This window comes from Diabrotica undecimpunctata, chromosome 9 (genome assembly GCF_040954645.1).
Source record: "Diabrotica undecimpunctata isolate CICGRU chromosome 9, icDiaUnde3, whole genome shotgun sequence".
Classification (NCBI taxonomy): Eukaryota; Metazoa; Arthropoda; class Insecta; order Coleoptera; family Chrysomelidae; genus Diabrotica; species Diabrotica undecimpunctata.
The window spans coordinates 83,931,097-83,952,901 of NC_092811.1; the positions used below are offsets into that span (position 1 = coordinate 83,931,097).

General features: G+C 34.1%; 1 protein-coding gene across 3 annotated transcripts in view; it reads left to right on the top strand.

Annotated features, from left to right (window-relative positions):
• LOC140450206 (plasma membrane calcium-transporting ATPase 3-like) overlaps positions 1 to 21,805 on the top strand; it is a 122,283-nt gene that overhangs the window by 89,538 nt on the left and 10,940 nt on the right. For 2 of the 3 annotated variants that reach the window (XM_072543680.1, XM_072543681.1), the window contains exons 13-14: positions 2,278 to 2,394; positions 14,617 to 14,772. In XM_072543680.1, coding sequence (XP_072399781.1) covers positions 2,278 to 2,335 — 58 coding nt within the window. In that variant the 3' untranslated portion in view covers positions 2,336 to 2,394; positions 14,617 to 14,772. Of the gene's footprint in view, positions 1 to 2,277; positions 2,395 to 14,616; positions 14,773 to 21,805 lie in introns of those variants that run through there. The other variant, XM_072543682.1, reaches the window with a different exon arrangement.

Consider the following 21,805-nt stretch of genomic DNA (forward strand, 5'->3'; position numbering starts at 1 on the left):
GAACATTGATAGGCCGTATTTCGGTTCCTATTATATCGCAAAAACATTTTAAAAAATGAATTGTATTTGCCTTTTTAAAAGCTATAAATTTGTTCTCTACAATTTTTTTGATAAAATGCACCATTTTCGAGATATTCGCGAAAAATCGATTAAAAACGTCGACTTTTTCGTCTAAAAGTTGTTACTTTCAATCGCGACTAACTTGAAAAATATCAGTTTTATAAAAAAAATGTATAGAAAATTTTTTGTTTAGAATCACCTTTTTAATCTAAACCTATGGTTAAAACGTAAAAAAAAAATTTCACCCCCGAGATGGGGTGGCAACCACCCCCAAGGATTTGGCGCACTTTGGTTCGATATAGATTTTGATCCTTAGGCTATTACCTACCTTCTGTTAAAATTTTAAGTCAATCCACGCAGGACGAAAAAATTGCGAGTTGAAATGCTTCATTTCCTGGACTAATACTTTCGATCAACTGTGTCATGCAAAAACCGTTGCCAGGAAAACAAGAAGATTGCTACTGAAAGTTTTTTTTATGGAATGTTAGACGGAGATGGAGTAAACATAATGGTTTGGACATACTAAAACATTCTGACAAAAAAATTTCCTGTTCGAAATTCTTGAAGTCCTTAGCTGATGCATTAGTGCAAGATCATAGGCAACAAAGAATGAATAATATAAAGCTTCCGAAAAAGTTAAGGGAATCTATTTGTGATTATTTGGGATATCCAGCCAAAATACTCACTGTAAATCCTCAGAAACAAAATCGTCGATGTTATTATTGTTCAAGAAGTAACGACATAAAAGGCCGCCATATTTGTGTTTATTGTAAAAAAATATGTCTACAGAGCACCAATTTAGTATTTCTGGAGATTGTAAATAATATAAGAATAAACTATTCAATTCCTAACTTGTTTTTTAATTTACTTTTGACATCTTAAACAGTATTTGTCAAATATAAGTTCTTATATATTTTGACTCACTCTGTATATTAGTTTTGCTTATTGTTATCTAAAAATACATTTCCTGATTAGAAATCAAATCATTTAGAAAAATTTTTTGACAAATAACTTTAAAAAACATAAATGTCTTTTATTTTGAAAAATATTTTCGGGTCGCCGGTGACCCCACCTTGTGAAAATCATTCCACCAATTTCACTTTGTGATTCTAGGGTTAAGAAAACACACTATGAATATGGATAATTTGTAAAATAAAACTTACCGTCTTTACAGATGCTCTACAAAATAATTTACCATGCTCGAATAACTATTCTCTTTTAACTATAATAATTACCTCTTTATATGTTCTCTTCATATGATCCCGGCACCGACCAAATTGTCAATTTCTAATTTAACTGAGCTGCCACCGTGCTTCGGAAGGCACGTAAAGCCGTCGGTCCCGGCTACGAAAGTAGTCGTTAAGTCATGTTAGGGGCGCTTGCGCGACCTGAAAACCCTAACACTAGACTTTAGCCAGAAGGTTACACGAACTTTACCTTTTACCTCTTTACTACTACTAAGGATTTCCACAGTTTTCACTGTCTTCCTTCACTCAACCGTTTTCTCCAATTTTCCCTGTCATTCCAGTCTCCATCTCGCAGGGTTCTTTTCTCCATAGCCTCGTCGATTTCATCTCTGAATGACCTTCGGGGTCTTCCTCTCTTTCTTCTTCCAATCGGGCTCCATTCTGTGATTTTGTTTATCCAGCGTCCTCTGTCCGCTCTTCTGACGTGGCCGTACCAGGATAGTCTCTTCTCCTCTATATAGTCGATTATGTCTGATTGCACTCCCATTCTCCGCTTAATCTCTGCGTTTTCAATTCTGTCTCTTTTTGTAAGTCTACAGCTTCTCCTCAGGAACTCCATTTCTACTGTATACTTATATTTTACCTCTTTATATTCCTTTATTCATTTCATCTAAAGATAGGTGCATGAGCTAAAATATTAACAAATAAAGTAATATGGTGATGTCGATGTAACTAATATCTTTGATTTGACAGACTTTTATAGACTATATCTTGAAGAATAGAATCATATAAAAATTGGGTCAAATGTAAAAATGATATATATATATATATATATATATATATATATATATATATATATATATATATATATATATATATAAGCACTAATAAGCACAAAAACTTAAAAAAGACAAACATATTTAAAAAAAATAGCATAAAAAAGTGGTGTCAAATTAAGTTCTTTTGCATATTTCATTCATATTTAAAAAGAAAATATCCCTGCTCTACTTATAACAAATGGTGATTTTAGGTGGGGCGGTGGTTATCCTGAGGATTATATTGATGCGATCGCCATGAAAGAGAGTTAAAGCCATTCCTTGCTTGTCAGGTATACTGTATAGGAGACCTAAGAAAATCTCAGACGCAAGTAAGTGAAATCTTATACACACACACACACACACCCATGCACGCACAAACGCACTACACTACACTACCATACACTATACTACACTACGCTACACTGCGCAACAATACGCTACACTGTGCAACAATACGCTACACTGCACTACACTACACTACACAAGATAGATAGATAGTTTATTTGACTGTAGGTTACAACAAGGTTTCTTCTTCTTCAAGTGTCATCTCCGCGGCGGAGGTCGGCAATCATCATAGCTATTCGGACTTTTGAGACGGCTGCTCTGAAAAGTTCATTTGATGTACATCCGTACCACTCTCTCAGGTTGCGCAGCCATGACATTCTACGCCTCCCTATGCTTCTCTTTCCCTGCATAATCAGTTGGAGCAAGGTGTATTTCTCTCCACGTGTAATATGTCCGAGATATTCTAATTTTCTTGTTTTTATTGAATTTAAAATTTCCATTTCTTTGTTCATCCTTCCCAGAACCTCTTTGTTTTTGACGTGTTCTGTCCATGATATTTTCAGAATTCTCTGAACAACAAGGTTTACAGCAAGTTAAAAGTAAAATTATAAATATTAAATATTACAAAAAAAATGAAAACAATACATTAAAAATATTTAAAACATTAAAATACATAAAAACGTACAATATAGACATATAATTAAATTAAATTTGATTATGATGCTGCTTCGGAATTCACAGATACACTCTCGTAATATTGACTGTTGCGTTCTGCACATACGATGACCTCAATATAACAATTTTGGTCATCCTGAAGGGGGAGAGAAGATATTCTGTTCAATCTAGAACTCGCTGGTTTCCCCCTTTCAGATTGGGTATGTATATTAAAATAAAAGAAATGAAAGCAAGTGGACTGTATAAAACTCTATTTTAAAAAGAGGTGAAATAAACCATAAATATACATAACCCAATATACCTACAATTATAAATAAAGAAGGATATAAACTTAAAAGAAGAGGAATATATGTAGTACAAACTTACACACAAAAAGAGAACCATAAACAAAACAAAACTGTCGATTGTATATATACCACGTTATAGATAGAAATAATATACAAAAAATAAAAAATATGAATATATATGTCATATAAAAACAAATTATTAAACTCAATGCAAAAGTATACTCATAATACACATTATGAGTTAATATTAGGTAATAAAATACACAACACTGTGATATATATACAAAAAGAATAGTGAAATTATTATAATATAAAAAATATACAAATCTACATAAAGGTAATGAAATGTTCTCAATCAAGTTCAATCGCGATCGCGGCACAACTGATAAAAAGTTCGAAGCAAATATGACATCTATATACCAAGTAAACGTACTTGATATATGCAGCAACAAAATTATGGTGTATTGTAGCTTACCCCATAAATCACAGCACCAACCGCTGTCCAACGACGTCTTCATCGACGTACACCAGGAACCACAAAATTCATGCAACTTTTCTGCATCAAAACGACTTCCTCGGTCAAAGGACCGATGCTAAGTGTGAAGGTACTCTTCTTAACCCAAACGCACACACATGTGTGTGGTTTGAGAGATAAAACTCGACTCTGATTTTGACCGCAATGAAGTGTCTCGACGCGCTGATCTTAACTTCAAAAATACATATTCTTATCTGGCATATGGAACTCGCCCTTATCTCGCAGATGGCTCGTCTTGGAATGTTTAGCCCTTAAAACTGCTGTGCCCTTGTACACGCAAATCTCGTTTAAATATACTACGGGGAGAATCAAAACTAACACAAAAAAGTCTGTTCATATTACAAATGTTTATATATCGTTGCGAAACTGCAACATTCTCCCCGCGTTGGCATACGTGCCAATAAAACATAACTGTACTTTGCACTCCCGACGCACTGTACAAATTCTGAAACCGTAAACACTTCTTCGGTTACGAAACGAACGCCACACTTACAAGAATACGAAGCTATACATTTACAAAAGAGCACAAAGAACAATAACTTATACATACAACAATAAACTTATACAACAAACGATAATAGAATAGAAATACATAACTACATACTAAATATACATCACTACAATTATACAATTATCAGTACTATACATAAAACAGATTTCCTCTCTTATAGGAAGTGCATTCCTCTATTATCCTAGGATACAATACATGAACTTGAAGCCATCGAGATGTAGCTATACAAGCGAATCCTCAGGATATCATGGATGGACCAGTTAACCAACGGGACCGTATGAAAAAGAACGAGGAAAGAAAGAAAAGTGATGTATATGATTAGAAGGCAATAATCAGAAAGTCTCGGACACATGATGAGAGACGGCACTCAATATAAATACTACAAATAACCTTCTAATAGTTCTCGAACAGCAAGGAAATGGGAGAAGACAAATATCCTGGTTAACAAACCTAAGGAGATGGTTCTCCGCAACAACAACTAAGTTAAAGACAAACAAACAGAATAATTGTAGCCCGAATGGCTACTACAATACTCGAAACGAATAAGCAGCAAAGGCAAAAGAAATATCGTATGAATTATAACACTGTCCCTAGATATTGGTAATCTACCTGGACAGATATAATCACGACGAAAATGTAAATTGAAGAAACTATATTCTTCCATAAGCTTTATCCATAAAAGATAATTATGATAATTTGAAAAGCAATAAGCAAATTATATCTCAGGTTGAGACTCAGCTCCATCTCATAAAAAGGCAGTGAATAAGCTAGTAGTAGACTTAGTCAATTAGAATAAATCAAAATTACGATAAATAAGAAATAAAGAGAATAGATAAAATACGAACATTTATGCTATTCAAAAAACAAGGCTTTTTATACATAGTAAGGCAATTTTGAAATGAACATAAACAAAAATGATGCGGCTCCTAAGAATTCTTAGTACTTTAAAGAATTCGTACAATGTCAAAGAAAATGTCTTAACTCTCCAAACATTAAAACCGTTATTTTTATAACGTGGCGCAAATAAATGAACAAATAAAGCTACGTAAGCTTTAAGCAAAAATATATCCCATAATCTATGGCAATAAAAAGATATCTCGAACAAGTGACACAATGATGGATGGGACTCTTAACATTATAACATGTGTAACAACTAAGTCCGAAATGATATCTACAATTGGACGTACCTTGCGGCCCTACATGGCCCAACTGTACGTGTGTTTTAAACATCTTTAAAACAACTAGATTGTTCGAAGAAAGAAGAAAATGATGCTTTTGAGCATAAGGAATGGTAGCATTCCTCAACATACCGCTAACTTTCGCACGGTGAATAATTTCCTCTGGAAATAAATTCGGAATATCAAACTGATTATCCGGATTGGCAATACCGGATGGCAACGATTTCAATATACGAGGAAACGAGAGACTTTTTAAGTCTTGAACGATAAGCAATTCAGCTTGCTTTTTAAGAACGTTTCTGATGAAACAAAACACAAATGCCTTTACTCGGCGTAAACGACAAAGATAGGAGTACATTTTAAGCATATGTACCCCGAATGCTAAATCTAGAGATGGGTGTAATGCCACTCTAGGAAGTTTTGACCCAATTATGGTCACCATATCTAAGTTATTAGATTCTTTAAAATTGTCTCTGTCACAAGACGACAAGAATTTTGGCTCACAATGCCAAGATTTCGATCGAGCAAGTGTATCGGGGTTAGCTCCCCGCGAAGCTGTATCGGCAGCGTTATCACCAGATACCCCATCATGGAAATCATACAAAGAAAAATCCTTGGGCAAGGATTGAATATTAGAATGGGCCTGAGGGCCAGAGAGATGTGGATCATTAAAGGATAGCCCCGTAGAAGAACTCGCGTTTGTATGAGCGTCACGAGTCTTATAGGGCTCACTATCATTTACCACTGCAACAGGTGGAAGGGAATATGCAATACTGCTAAGGCCCGTAGGTAACGCCTTAGGGACAGTATCTACATGAGCTGAAGTCGATGATAGCTGACCTGACGAACTAGGCGCCATCACACGAGGTATTTGAGACGTAGATTTCTCGAAAGAAGGTTGAGGTTGTGAAATAGATGAGTTTTTTGACATATTACTTTTTGAAGAATTCACTACATTGAGTATATGGCATAAATCTGAAATAAGTGTGGGAGGTCTTTCACCAACATGTAACCTAGAAGAACAATGGGATGCACTACCTACTTTATAATACGTAAAGGATGAGAGGACGGGCTCCCATATTATAAGTCCCATTGCCTTACAAAACAAATCATCTACAATGTTTCGATTCTCGCTATCTTCAGCGGAATCTACCAATAAGTTCTCGATTGCATCCTGTGCGCATTCATATTTATCATACTCAACCTGTAAATACTCACGACGAACTTTCAAAAGATAATCAATATCGACCAATGAAACATTTTCTGCAATCCAATTACAGTGACGAATAATTGCATTTTTTGCATACCGTCTCTTGAATTTGAGGGTTTCCATTGTTTAGACAAAAATGGAGCAGCTAATATTTAAAACTGACAAGACAAAAAGAAAAAGATTGTGAACTAGTAAAAGTAATTGTAAATCTCTGGATTTGTCACAGAAACAAACCAAAGAGATACTTGTAATAATCGAAAGCAGGTCTCTATAATAATACAACTACAAACAAAATAAAAAAGAACAGTCTCCACAGACCAGGTATCTTATCAAGGAAAAGATATATCCCAACATAAAACGATTACAATCTGTTACTAATGTCCTTACAATCAGGAAAAATTAAACAAAAAAAATGGTTGCAATAACCGAAAATATTTTTCCACCCTCACAAACACTAACGAACACAAAAGAAGAAATGTCTCTACAGACTGGGTATCTTTTTTCATAAAATAAATACCTCAATGTAAATGGTTATACTAACCGTAATAAGGTCTCTAGCATAAGAAAACCCTAAACAAGTAAAAGTAAGAATGTCTTTCGGCAGACTGAGTATATGCTTAGACAAAAGAAATACTCCACTAAAAGTACTATGAAAAAATCAGCAAGAAATGGGTATACAAACCCGAAAAAGGTCTCTGTCATAAGAGCACCTTTAAATAAAGTATATAAAAAAGAAATAGTCTTTCGACAGACTAGTTATCTTTCAGTATAAAAGAAGTCTCAATGTAAGATGGTTATAAAAACCTTAAAAAGGTCTCTGTAAAAAGAACACCTTGAAAATTAATTAATGTAAAGTACAAAATCGTCTTTTTGCAGACAACTGGATATCTTTTAGTATAAAAGATATACCGTAATGTAAAATGGGTATAACAACCGCAAAAAAGGCCTCTGTCAGAAGAGAACCTCGAAAAAGCAATGTAAAAAAAAGAAATAGTCTTTCGGCAGACTAGGTATCTTTTAGTAGAAAAGAATTATATATACAATAAATGGTTATAACAACCACGAAAAGAAGGTCTCTGTCAGAAGAGCACCTGGAACAAAGAATGTAAAGAAGAAATAGTCTTTCGGCAGACTAGGTATCGTTTTTCGGCAGACGAGTAGGTATCTTTTTACATAAAACAAATACCTGACTATATAGTTATGATAACCGCAAAAAGGTATACAGTAAATAAACGTTGTACAACGTAAAAAGTAAAATGTCTTTCGGCAGACTGGGCAACTTTTCAGATAAAAGAAAACCCGACTATACTATGGTTGTGATAACCGCAATAAGGTCTCTAGCATAAGAGAACCTCGACAACGAAATAGTCTTTCGGCAGACTAGGTATCGTCTTTCGGCAGACGACTGGGTATCTTTTCCAGCTAAAAGAAATACCCCAACAAATAGTTATCACAACCGACTAGGCTCCTACCATAAGGAACCCGTGAGCAAGACAAATAAAATGGTTATCATAATTGATAAGGTCCCTACCATAAGTAAACCGTAAGCAACGACATATTAACTGGTTATCATAACCGACAAGGCTCCTACCATAAGGAAACCGCAACTACACATGAAAAAGAACATGGAAAAAGGGTATCTACTACCAGAGAACCCCAAATACACACAAAAAAACAGAAAAAGAAGAAGAAAATCCGGCTCGAAGGACCATTATGTTGCGTTCTGCACATACGATGACCTCAATATAACAATTTTGGTCATCCTGAAGGGGGAGAGAAAATATTCTGTTCAATCTAGAACTCGCTGGTTTCCCCCTTTCAGATTGGGTATGTATATTAAAATAAAAGAAATGAAAGCAAGTGGACTGTATAAAACTCTATTTTAAAAAGAGGTGAAATAAACCATAAATATACATAACCCAATATACCTACAATTATAAATAAAGAAGGATATAAACTTAAAAGAAGAGGAATATATGTAGTACAAACTTACACACAAAAAGAGAACCATAAACAAAACAAAACTGTCGATTGTATATATACCACGTTATAGATAGAAATAATATACAAAAAATAAAAAATATGAATATATATGTCATATAAAAACAAATTATTAAACTCAATGCAAAAGTATACTCATAATACACATTATGAGTTAATATTAGGTAATAAAATACACAACACTGTGATATATATACAAAAAGAATAGTGAAATTATTATAATATAAAAAATATACAAATCTACATAAAGGTAATGAAATGTTCTCAATCAAGTTCAATCGCGATCGCGGCACAACTGATAAAAAGTTCGAAGCAAATATGACATCTATATACCAAGTAAACGTACTTGATATATGCAGCAACAAAATTATGGTGTATTGTAGCTTACCCCATAAATCACAGCACCAACCGCTGTCCAACGACGTCTTCATCGACGTACACCAGGAACCACAAAATTCATGCAACTTTTCTGCATCAAAACGACTTCCTCGGTCAAAGGACCGATGCTAAGTGTGAAGGTACTCTTCTTAACCCAAACGCACACACATGTGTGTGGTTTGAGAGATAAAACTCGACTCTGATTTTGACCGCAATGAAGTGTCTCGACGCGCTGATCTTAACTTCAAAAACACATATTCTTATCTGGCATATGGAACTCGCCCTTATCTCGCAGATGGCTCGTCTTGGAATGTTTAGCCCTTAAAACTGCTGTGCCCTTGTACACGCAAATCTCGTTTAAATATACTACGGGGAGAATCAAAACTAACACAAAAAAGTCTGTTCATATTACAAATGTTTATATATCGTTGCGAAACTGCAACATTGACCTAATGTATAATTTGTTTATTATAAACAGATTCCAAAATGTTTAGATTATCAACATCAGAGACTCAAAAAGATTAAGAATATTTAGGAGATCGCTACTCTTATTTCATTCTCGAGCATGTTAGCTTCTTCTTCGATTTTTTCAGGAGTTTGGTGAATAAGTTCCTGGCGTTGATGATCTTTATACAGATCCCGGCAATATAATCTCCATGTCTCTGCTATATCTCCTCTGTTGTTCTCAGCGTTTCTGTGTGATCTTCAACGGCCTAAGTTCTATCTTTAAAGTCTCTTGTTATGTATCGTATTTTTCTAAATAGATCTCTTGGCTGATCGTTTTGATCATGGCTCTCAATTTCTTTGCATATTGTGATAGTATTGTTGTTTATCAGCCTTTCATCTTTATTTTATGTTTTTTGTTATAAGGTGTCTTAACCTTCCAGCTGTCGCGCGTATGTAGTAGATATACGGGTAATAGATTTATTATAATATCTATTACCTATGCTGCGCTGCGAACGGGTGCTTTTCGCTATTCCTACTCCATTACTAAAACAAACTTCCAGTGTACAAATAACCTGTCAAGGGATAGTACGTTGCTGAGAATTTTGCATTTTTATTTCAGATATACGCGCGACTTTTTAGGTAAGTTTTTATAACATCTGTTTTTTTTTTATAGTTACATTATTCTTATTGTAATATTGATAACATATTATTTCATGCATTTTTTGTGTTAAAAAAATTTTTAGGTTGATATAAGAAGTCTGTATTTCTCATATACACGCGACTATTTGTGGCAATTATTTCCATTTTGTTTATTTTATTTTAGAAATTGCGGATAAGAAGAAGATTTTCAATCTCAATGATCCCACGGATAGCTGTTACAAATTTGATGTTTGCTGAGTCGGATGCCGATATACGATGTACGAATATACGATATGTCGATGTACGAATCGATGATAGCGATACAGACGAAGAGGAACATGTTTTGGAACGTGATGACGATTCTGAGTCCAAATTGAGTGATGGAAGTAATGCCGAAGACGAAGCTGACATTTCCAATGAGGCTTATATAGCTCATCTAAAGAAAAATGGAAAAGTTTTCGACTCATGGATTTGGCAAAAAAATCCAAACAAAAAAAGTAAGCGACCGCCTCGCAATATATTAACTCCGTCTTCCTGGGGTCATTGGACCAGCTAAGAATCTCACAGACATCGTTGATATTTGGAAGTGCCTCATAACTGATCCTATGATTAAAAGTATCATGAACTTCACAAATAAGTACATAACTTCTGTAACATCTAATTATTGTCGTCCAAGAGATGCCAGGGATACAGACACACTAGAAATAACAGCCCTTTTGGGCTTGCTTTATTTGGCGGGCATTAACCATAGTAATCGAGTTAACCTCGAAGAACTATGAAGAATGGATGATTTCAAAACAGTGATGAATTGGAGAAGATTTCTATTTTTAATGAAAGCATTACATTTTAATTGCCAAAAATGCTACTCGCTTGGGAAAAATGTCACAATTGACGAGGAACTAGAGGCATTTCGTGGAAGATGCTTCTTTATTCAATACATCCAAAAAACTCAATAAATATGTGATCAAAATGTATGCCATGGTTGACGCTCGCATCTTTTACACTTATAAGATGGAAATTTGTGCAGGGACTCAACCAGATGGCCCATTCTCCATAAGTAACAAACCACGTGGTAAAAAGGTTGGCAACACTAATATTTAAAACGGAAGAACACTGACCACTGACAACTGGTTTTCTGATTTTGATTTGATAAAAGATCTTGATGAGAAAAAAATTGCCTTTGTAGGAACGATGAAAAAAAATAAGGCCCAAATTTCCAATGAATTTAAAGTTATAAAAAAGCGTGAGACCAATACCAGTATTTTTGGGTTTCAGAAGGACATAACTCTTGTTTCCTACGTGCCTAAGCACTATAAAAACGTAATATTAGTTTCAAGCCTACATGATGACGCAGCAATCGACGCACAAACAGGTGATCAAAAGAAACCCGAGATTATAACATTCTATAACACGGCAAAGGGAGGTGTAGATAGAATAGATATAGCAGACAAACTTTGTGCTTCTTACAATGTTGGCAGGAACACCAGAAGATGGTCGATGGTGCTATTTTTTTCCATGTTAAATGTAGCCGCGATCAATAGTTATATAATCTATTCCACCAATAATAACGAAAAAATACTTTCGACTACTTTCAAATGCTCTTGTGAAAAGACACGTCAAACGAAGAACACAATACTCCCTTCAAAATGAGCTCAAAGAAGAAATTTCAAAAAAAAAGCAAAATTAGGAATTTAGACAGTAGAGAAGGTCACAGCAAGTAAAAGAAGATGTAAGCCCTGTCGAAATGAGAAACGTTCAAGGATCACGCGCTTCAGCTGTGAAATTTGTCAGAAATTCATCTGTATGGAACATTCAAAGCATATTTGTCAAGACTGCACAATTGCGATACAATAATATGTGTAATGTTGTAATGTAATATATGTATATGTGTAATGTGTAATAATAATCTAGGAGACATCTGGGATTTATGACACCGTTGTTGTTTTTAATGAAATTCAATAAAAAATTTTAAGAAATACAGTGTATCAATCTTCCACCGGTTATATTTTGTATTAATATTACAATATTTTATTACCTAAATCTTAAAATAACTAATTAGCATTTAGCGTATCGCTGGAAGGTTAAACTAGCTTTTTCCGTTTCACTATGTACACTAATATATCTAAAGGCACTATATTAACTGGTGGTAGCACTTTTGTATTGGTTATTTTTCTCTCTAAGTGTTTGATCTTCTCTTCTACTTTATCGAATGTTTTAGAAATTTCTTCAAATTTCTCATTGTCTTGAATACATACTTCTTTAATTATTTGAGAAGTCTCGTCGAATCTTCTAGCAACATTTTCGAATTTCTCGTCATTTTGTCTAGCTGCTTCTTTAATAATTTGAGACGTTTTATCGAATCTTTTGGAAACATTCTCATTATTCTTTCTAGAAGATTCTTCAATCATTTGCGAGAGGTTTTCAAATTTATTATCATTTTCTTTTTAGAAATTTCTTCAATCATTTGAGACACATTTTTTATTTTCATTTAAAGTACTAGCAGCATCTTTGGTCAGGCTCACACGTATTTTTTAAATGTTTTTTCGTACAAAGATCACTACCGAACTACGCGGATGTTCCTGGCGAATAACACTTTTCATAAGTTCAAAAGTCTTTTTCAAAAGTCACTGCTGAATTTATTTTTAAATAAATCGATTATCCCCACACCGGATACCAACTGTAGTCAGATTAAATAAAACTAACTGCATATTGGATGAATTATAAGTTTAAAAGAAACATGTGCGGAGGAGATTATGTATGTATAAAAATAAAGGTAAATTACAAAAAGACAGATATAAAACAAATTAAGTAACTAGGAATGTAAAAAACTTACCCCAGAAAAAGATTTAATGAATTTTGAGTAGAATAAGCAAAAGACAATATAAAAACTAATATAATCCACCTCTATAGAATTGAAATGGAATGACAGTGCAGAGTTGCCAAATGATAGATATACTTTGTCTATTGAAATGAGACATAGAACAAACTGGAGTCAAATACAGGAAATATAAACGAAATAAATGAATATTGAAAATGAAAAATTAAGATTAAATAGGATATTTAGATGATTAAAGAATTGAATAAAAAGTTGAGCGTTAAACTATTTTTAAAATCAAATTAGTAAAATTAAAGATAAAGTCAATAATTAAAACAAACATGTGATATTTAGAACATTATAGCGTAACGAGAACACTCATTAGAAAATAGGATGCAGATCAAATTTGCAGGAGGCCAAAACACAAAAACCATAATCAGGATGTCTAGTTGGTAGCCTTCCAAACGTTGGTGGGATAGCTGGAAAACAACATCATAAGAAGGCAGATAACACAAATGATAGTAGCCCGACCTATTAGAAGAAGAATATTTTTTTATAGAAACACCAAACTATAGAATATTACAATATATTACAGTACAATATACAGTGTTTTAATTTCATTACGCTGTTAACTATATAATACTACAACAGATTGAAAATACATTTACTACAATAAGTTAAATAAAAGTTGATCGTATTTTTTTTATTTGAGCTCCACTATTGTTCTACACGTGTTTTGAGGTTTCAACTGTCATCGGGAAAACTTGTGATAGCTCGAATTAAAATGAAATGCTCTTCATCTATACCGCTGTTATAGTAACATAACATGCCTAGATACGCTAGTAGCGGCTTCTATACGAAGTAACAAGAAATCATGAGACTTCTCTTCAATGGCGAATTAGGTGAACTGCAAATCCAAGGTTAGCCTAGCAATAACCATTTATGCGGATAATACTTCTACAGTTTATCCTTGAAAAACACCATCTTTTGCACTCTTTTATCTATGTAAAGACAGCGGGTACAAAGCCGGTGATCATCCACACAACCGCAGCTGACTCAATCCTCCAGACACCTGCTACCCGTACCAGGATTGTTCTGTCCACAGGTATTATGAACCACTTGTAGGTCGGTATTTCTCTTGCCCCAATCCAGACTAGGGCCACGTAGAGAACAACAGACTGCACAGCACCGTATAGAGGTCTATGCGTCTCCCCCGCTGATCCTGATCTGCTGGAGTAAGCTCCTGGTACTTAAGGTACTCTCTGGGTATTACTGTCTCTTTCGCACTCACAAACAGCTCTTTTCCTCATTATGTATCTGCTAAGTACTACAGCTTGCGTCTTATCTGCCGCGAGAGCTAGATCTTGTTCATTAATTCATGCCTTAAGCTACTTATCACGTAAAACTACCTACCGCGACTCTAAACCGTGATGAAGTAAATTCTAGAAAATGTAGTAAACATCAAGTTCAATTGTCCAATGGTATCCGACTGGGATTTGTTAATATTATCTAAAATAACTATCATTAGCATACTGCAACTCAACCATTTTTATTATTATTATTCTTATTACTTTTTGTTAAATTATATAGAACGAAATACCCAATGTTATCAAGATGGTGACATGGAGACATAATGGAAGCCCTCTGCAAGCATACTTCTCCTTGAGAGGAACTGACAGTACAAGTTTAAGGAACAATGTTAAAATTAAAAAGATCGCTGAAATATTAAACAAATATCAGGCACAGGTAAGATCATTTATTTACTGAAAATAACATCATCATCATCATCAATGGCGCTACAACTCTTCGTGAGTCTTTGCCGCGTTTACTATTGCCTTCCATGTTTGTCGGTCCTGTACCAGTAATTCCCATTGTTGCACTCCCATTTTCTCTAGATCTTCTTTGACTGCATCTTTCCACCTTTTTCTAGGCCGCTCTACAGACCTTCTTCCCTCTGGCCTTTCCCAGAACACATTGTTCATCTAAAAATAACAGGTAATAGGTAACAATAAATCATAAATTACAATAACGTGGTCGACTAGGGATTATTATTCAGATGTAGTAGTGTTGCGAGGATTTTAGAAAAGGAATACACTGATATATATAAACATTTAAATAAAATTTATTTACATATTTACTCTTTTGTGCGTTAGTAGAAACCCTTAGAAGCCGTCTTCTCAGCTTACAGTGCCTATCCTTTCCGGACGTTGGCGATCAGCATGGCGATCTTAACTTTGCTTGCAGCTATTCGGAATAATCCAGTTACAGACGTATTGAACAACGTTCTCAGGTTTTGAATCCAAGGGATTCTTCTTCTCCCTGGTAATCTCTTTTCAAATACCTTACCCTGAAGAATAAGTTGCAACAAGCCATATCTCTGTTCGTTTCTCATAACATGGCCAAGATAGTTTAATTTGGGCTCTTTTGTTGTATTATAAATCTGGCATTCATTGTCCATTCTACATAGGACCTCAGCGTTAGTCACACTATCAACCCATGAAATTCTTGATGCGTCTGTAATACCACATGTCGAAGGCCTCGAGCTTTTTTAGAGCCTCTCGGTTGCCTAAGATATCGCGGAAATCAAATTGTGTCCATTACACTTGTTCTTCGCATTTTTTATATATTCTGCTGTGTATACTTTTAAAAACATTTTAAGTAATTGGCTCATTAGGCTAATTGTTCCGTAGTATTTTGCATGTTTCTGCAATATATTTTTTTGGCATTGTTACAAAGGCTTAACCAGCGTTGTGGGATTTTTCGTTAAATATAGTTTGTATCCATTTTATACCTTGTTCATCCATCAGTATTAAGAATTTTGCACAAAACTAGTCAGGTCCTACAGCTTAACTGTCTTTAGCTTTTTTAATAGCTGGCGTGACTTCTTCGATGGTAATCCTGTTTGGCATTCCGTGTCTTCAATGGTATTCTGCCTATCATCTGAAAAAGTTACTTCTTTATATTTCTTCCACGTGTCTAGTTCCTTTTCCCCACTTAATATTGGTTTACCTTGGTTATCTTATTCTCTCTATTAAAATAGCTGTATTTCCACACATTATTCAGTTTGCCGTGTATCCTTAACTATTGCTTTTTTTATATATTGTCGTATCCTGATCTTTGAACTTCGCCTCTTCTCCGTCATATCTAAAATCTCCTTTGTTATCCACGATTTTTTCCCTTATTTTTAGTGGTTTAAGAAACTTCTATTGTATGTCTTGTTAAACTCTTTGTAACTTTTCTAGGTCCTGGTCAATTACACGCGTTTGAACAACGGTATTTCATTTGTTCTGTAGATATTCTGTTTTACATTTTGTTCTGTTTGTTGGTCTTTTAGCAGCTTAATGTCGTATTTTGGGTTGACACTACGCCGAATCTTCTTTAGTCTGAGTCTAATTTTGCTAATTAGTGGGTTATGCTCTGGCTTACTATCGGCTCCTGGGTATGTCTTTTTAATTTGACCCAGTCAAATGACTTCTTAAGGTCCACAAAACATATCTATGTTGCAGGTTTCTTGTATTCTAATGATTTCTCTTGCACTTGCCTTATTATAAATATAGCGTCGGTGCATGAGCTTCCCGATCTAAAACCTTGTTGTTCTTCTGCTAGTGTTATAATTTCATTCGGTTTATTTGTTACTACTTTGGTTGTTAATAATTTTAGTGTTGTGTTTAATAAATTAATTTCTCTCTAATTTTCCGGGTCTGATTTGTCTTCCTTTTTGAAGAGAGGTATTAGGATGCTTGATCTCCATTCTTAAGGAATTCTGTTTTGTTCTATTATTTTTTGGATTAGTTTTAATAGTTGTTTGGTGAGATCTGGCCCTCATTACTTTAAGAGTTCATTTGGCATAGAAGAGTTCGGTAAGAAGAACTAACCGATCCTATTGAAGCTGGCAATGGGATAAGACAGGGAGATTCCCTGAGTCCTTTATTGTTCAACCTGATTATGGATGAAATAATAAAAAAAGAAAGAAATAAAAAAAGGATACCAAATGGGAGAAAAACAACTTAAAATAATCTGCTATACAGACGACGCAACGCTACTCTCTCAAAGTGCAGATGATTTAGAACGTACGCTGCACCAATTTAATATAACCGCCAGAAAATTTTACATGTTAATTTCCCCAAAAAAGATAAAATGCATGGTTACAACAACAAATTTACTAAGATGTAAATTGGAGCTGGAAGGTCAAATAATAGAACAAGTGATGGAGTTTAAATATCTAGGCATCACATTATCTAGCTACGAAGAGCTCGAAACGGAAGTGAAAGATCAAGTGAATAGAGCAAACAGAGCCGCAGGCTGCCTGAATGAAACAATATGGGGAAAAAAAATATCGGGAAAGAAACGAAAGGCAGAATTTACAAAACAATTCATCAGACCAATAATGACATATGCGGCAGAAACAAGACCTGACACAGAGAAGACAAAACGGATGTTAGAAATAGCAGAGATGAAAACACTTTAAAAAATTGATGGTAAGACACTATGGGACAGAGCTAGAAGTACAGATATACGACGTAGATGCAAGATGGAGAACATCAAGAACTAGGTTAGAAATAGAAGAGTAGTAAAGACGGCAAGAGACGGTTCGCCAATAGGAAGAAGATCAGTAGGAAGATCACGAAAACGATGGAACGACAACTTACTTGAGGCACATTGAAAAACAGACAGAGTCATGTCCATATAAAAAGAAGAAAAAGGATATGTCTTGTTTGATTTTATGCTGTTACGGAATCTTTTGTTAATCATAATGTAATCTATTTGATTTTTCACTATGTTTGGGGAAGGTATGGGAGTTTAAAGTAAGTGTTAGTAATCACAAACTCTTCTTCTGCTACGATTTTACCCAATTGGTCTCCTTGATTATTTCCTTCTCCAAAGCCATATTATCCTATGAATTCTTCCGATTGTCCCCTACCAAGCTTGGTATTTATATCACCCATAATCAAAGTTAAATCCTTTTTGGAAAGACTTTTTAAGGTGTTGGATAATTCATTATAAAACGATTTACTTTCTCTGGTTTATCAGCTGTAGGGACATATACCTGGATAATGTTTCACATTTTCGTATTTTTTCCTGCATCACAGCAAATAGCACACGTCTTATCTTCAGAATATTCTGACTCATCTTCGCAAAGATTCTCAACGTCCTTTTCTTCAGGCGTGTCAGTTTCATTTTCAAAAAGTTTCTTTTTTACTCTTTTCACTTTTTTGTTGGTTGTCGTCTTTCGTTTTTTTCCTTTTTTCTGGTTTACATTTTCTTTCTTTGTTACTAGTTTTTCCCTTCTTCTTTGGATTAATGTTGGTTTTACATTTTTTTCCCAATATTACTTTTCTTTCTCTTCAAACACTGTTTTCATTGGCGTGCTAGATAAGATTACCTTTATAAATTAGGAATACTAAACGCGTTATGTGACTGTGACAACATGTCCATAGGTGACATTAAATACATGTTTCTGGAGTGTAAAAAAATGGCAAGGCTATCTACTAACTATATTACTTCCTTAATAGAATACAACACTCCTCTTCCTCTCAACATTGGTTTTTTGTTATCAAGACATACTAAACGCGTTTTTAATGCAATAATAAATTTCGTTAATCATATTTAACCTTATAGGCACCTAATATGTATATCTGTATAAATAAAAATGAATCCTGTGGGTAATAAATTATGTCTTAAGGTCATCCCCTTCCTCTACACACACAAGATTACAATGTGTTGTTTTTGTCGCGAAGTCTTGTTATTTTTTGGTATGTTAGGTAGGACAAGCTGTTGATGCCTTCTCTTGAAAATCATTTAATATAGATAGACTTGCATCGTGGAAAATATGAGGTAACACCTCTTGCGAAATATTTGCTTTAGATGAGAAGGTGATAGCAGAGTTCACAGTAAGTGAGTCTTGTTGTAAATCACTTGGTGCAGATACATTCATTGCAGGGTTCATAACAGCATGTGACTGCTCTTGTTCAATATTTGTCGTTGGACTAGATTAGATCGGTATAGAGCTGGGCACTCTCAATTTCTGTTGAATATCACGAGATATAGACGGAAGTATGCCAAAGTCACCAGTATCACGAGATGTATCTAGAAGTGGGTCAGAGTTACCAGCAGCTAGCTGTTAGGATTGAGCAATAGCAGCCAAACTTGCTTGTTCATCAACTTGGATCTGATCTTTATCCAAGGTAACAAAATATTCTTCTGAATATATAGCAGAGTTCATGAAAAACATTCCTGTGACCTTAAAGCCAGAGATTCCTTTGTCTAAACTTGCAACTCTGGAATAAGCTTTGTTGAATAGTCCTGCAATCAATCTCGTATGGTGTAATATTTACCATATTTTTGGATTTTACAAACATGTCGCATTCCTTGTTGTAGGCCCTTTTAAGTTGCCCAAAAAAAGTCACATCCAGAGGTTGTAAGCGATATGATGAATGTGGTGGAAGGGAAAGCATTATAACATTATTTGTTTTAGCCACTTTCCATGCTTCCATTAGTACAATGACTATTGTGGTTATTCATAATTAGGAGAACAGGTTGTTTAGCAATAGGTTTTGAGTGCTCAATAACATGTCGCAGCTATTTAATGTATATGCTTTCATTTTTCCAACCGTTATGAGAACATGTATATACAGTTCCTGATGGACTATCTTTTTCTAACTGCGGTGAGTGACGTTGTCAAGGGAAAATAAAAGAGGCGGGATGAAATATCCCGAAGCACTCATAGCACAAATAACCGTGACGTGTTTACCTTTTTCCCATGATTTTACTTCTCTTGCCTCTGTACAATTATATTTTCGGCACATACATCCTTTTCATTGTGAATGCCTTAATTATATAATTATAGTGTGCTTCAACAGCTAAGTTATTATAATTAAATGATTGAAAAAAATACTCTAGTTACATGTCTTATAGTAATATTATTTTTGTGTATTTGAAGAAAACATGTTCAAAACTCGCGTTTCAATCCATTCCTGATTTTCCTTGATGAATTTTCGATGGACGCTTATCAAACACAACCCAGTCTCTCATGTGTTATAAGTTATGTGTAATTGAGGTATTTTGCAAACCGATTTACAATAGTTACATCCTAAACGTTTTCAAAAATTCATTGCTAGAATATAATGTATTGCTGCATTTTAAAAAATGGCTAAGCTATTCAAATGCCATGATTTATCAGTATCCATAAAAATTAGGTTACTACGATGTTATATCTTTAGTATACTGTTGTACGGAGGTGAGTCGTGGACTCTCACAGACGGTACCTGCAAGAAAATTGAGGATTTCGAAATGTGACTTTATCGTCGAATCCTGAAAATATCCTATACCAACCACGTTACTAACCAGGACGTTTCATTAAGAATGCAAAAAGGAAAAGAGTTGTTAATCACATTAAAAACAGCCGAAATCGAATACCTCGGTCACATCATGATGAACAGCGAAAGATATGGGTTGCTGCAGTTAAGTCTACAAGGAAAAGTAGAAGGAAAACGAGGACTAGGAAGGCCAAGGATTTCCTGGCTCAAAAAACTACGTACGTGGTTCAACACAACAACTACAAATCTTTTCAAAGCAGCAGTTTGCAAAATACAGATTGCCATGATGGTAGCCAAAATCCGAAACGGATAGGCACTACAAGAAGAAGAATTTCCTTGTATAATAAGTATATTTTTTAATGCTATCTATGCGTATAATGCTTAATATTTTCATATGACTTCCTCGCCCTTTGTAGACGGTCTTAGCTTGTCGCCATTTTTAATAAAAATAACTTTTTTTATTTAAAATTACTTTTTAAAAACTTTGATCAATTTTTGATAAAACATAGCATCATAAGGTTTTTAATCTGAGATTCACAAAGAGATAATTATTTGTATTTTACTACTTATTAATTACTTTTTGATGTTTATTCTACATTTAAAAACTTCCTGTTATCTGTCTTATCGATTGGCACATAATTGTTTTTCACCTATAAATAATCGTATACATCAAACTATACTAGACCCATTGGTCGATTTATTTTACGAAATGTAAAACAAAGATATTTTCTGTTTCTGTTTTAGCATTACCAATCAGATTGTTCAAATAGTTCTAGTATGTACATATTTGTATACCATATATAAAAATGTATATATCTTATACATTATTCCTCAGTATAAAACATATTTCTTGTAGGCTATAGTTGTCTATAGAATCATTTAACGCTCTTATTAATACAAATAGAAAATTTATTGCGTTTTTACTATAACAAAACTTATCGCAGCTAAGGAAACTGAGTACCTTATTAGTTAATATGTTTGAAATATTATTAGGCAACAAATCTACAACTAATATTTTTATACTCCAATCTTTATCCTATAAAAAAATGTTTTTATAAATATATTATAGTACAATGACGTTAGGAAATTGAACAATATGACATTAAAAATACTACAGCAAAAAAGTGTGGCATTAAAGAACAAATATTTACTATTTCGCCATAAAACAATATCATGTTTTTAAAATACGTACCGTTTTGAAATCAAAAATAAACACCCACAGTTTTCTTTCGTTCTTTTTTCTTCTTCCAGCTCTAAATTGCAATTCAACCTCAAATACTGCCGATCATGTGATGCTCTTGTTAGGTTCTTGTTGCAGGATAAAAATATTAGCTTCCTCCAAAAGTGCAGCTACTACTTTAATTTGTAAATAATTAAAGAATTTTCAGCTAAATCCTTCTTTTTTCACATATTATAATACAAGTCTAATTCATATCACGCAACTCATAAAACTGCATAAAATA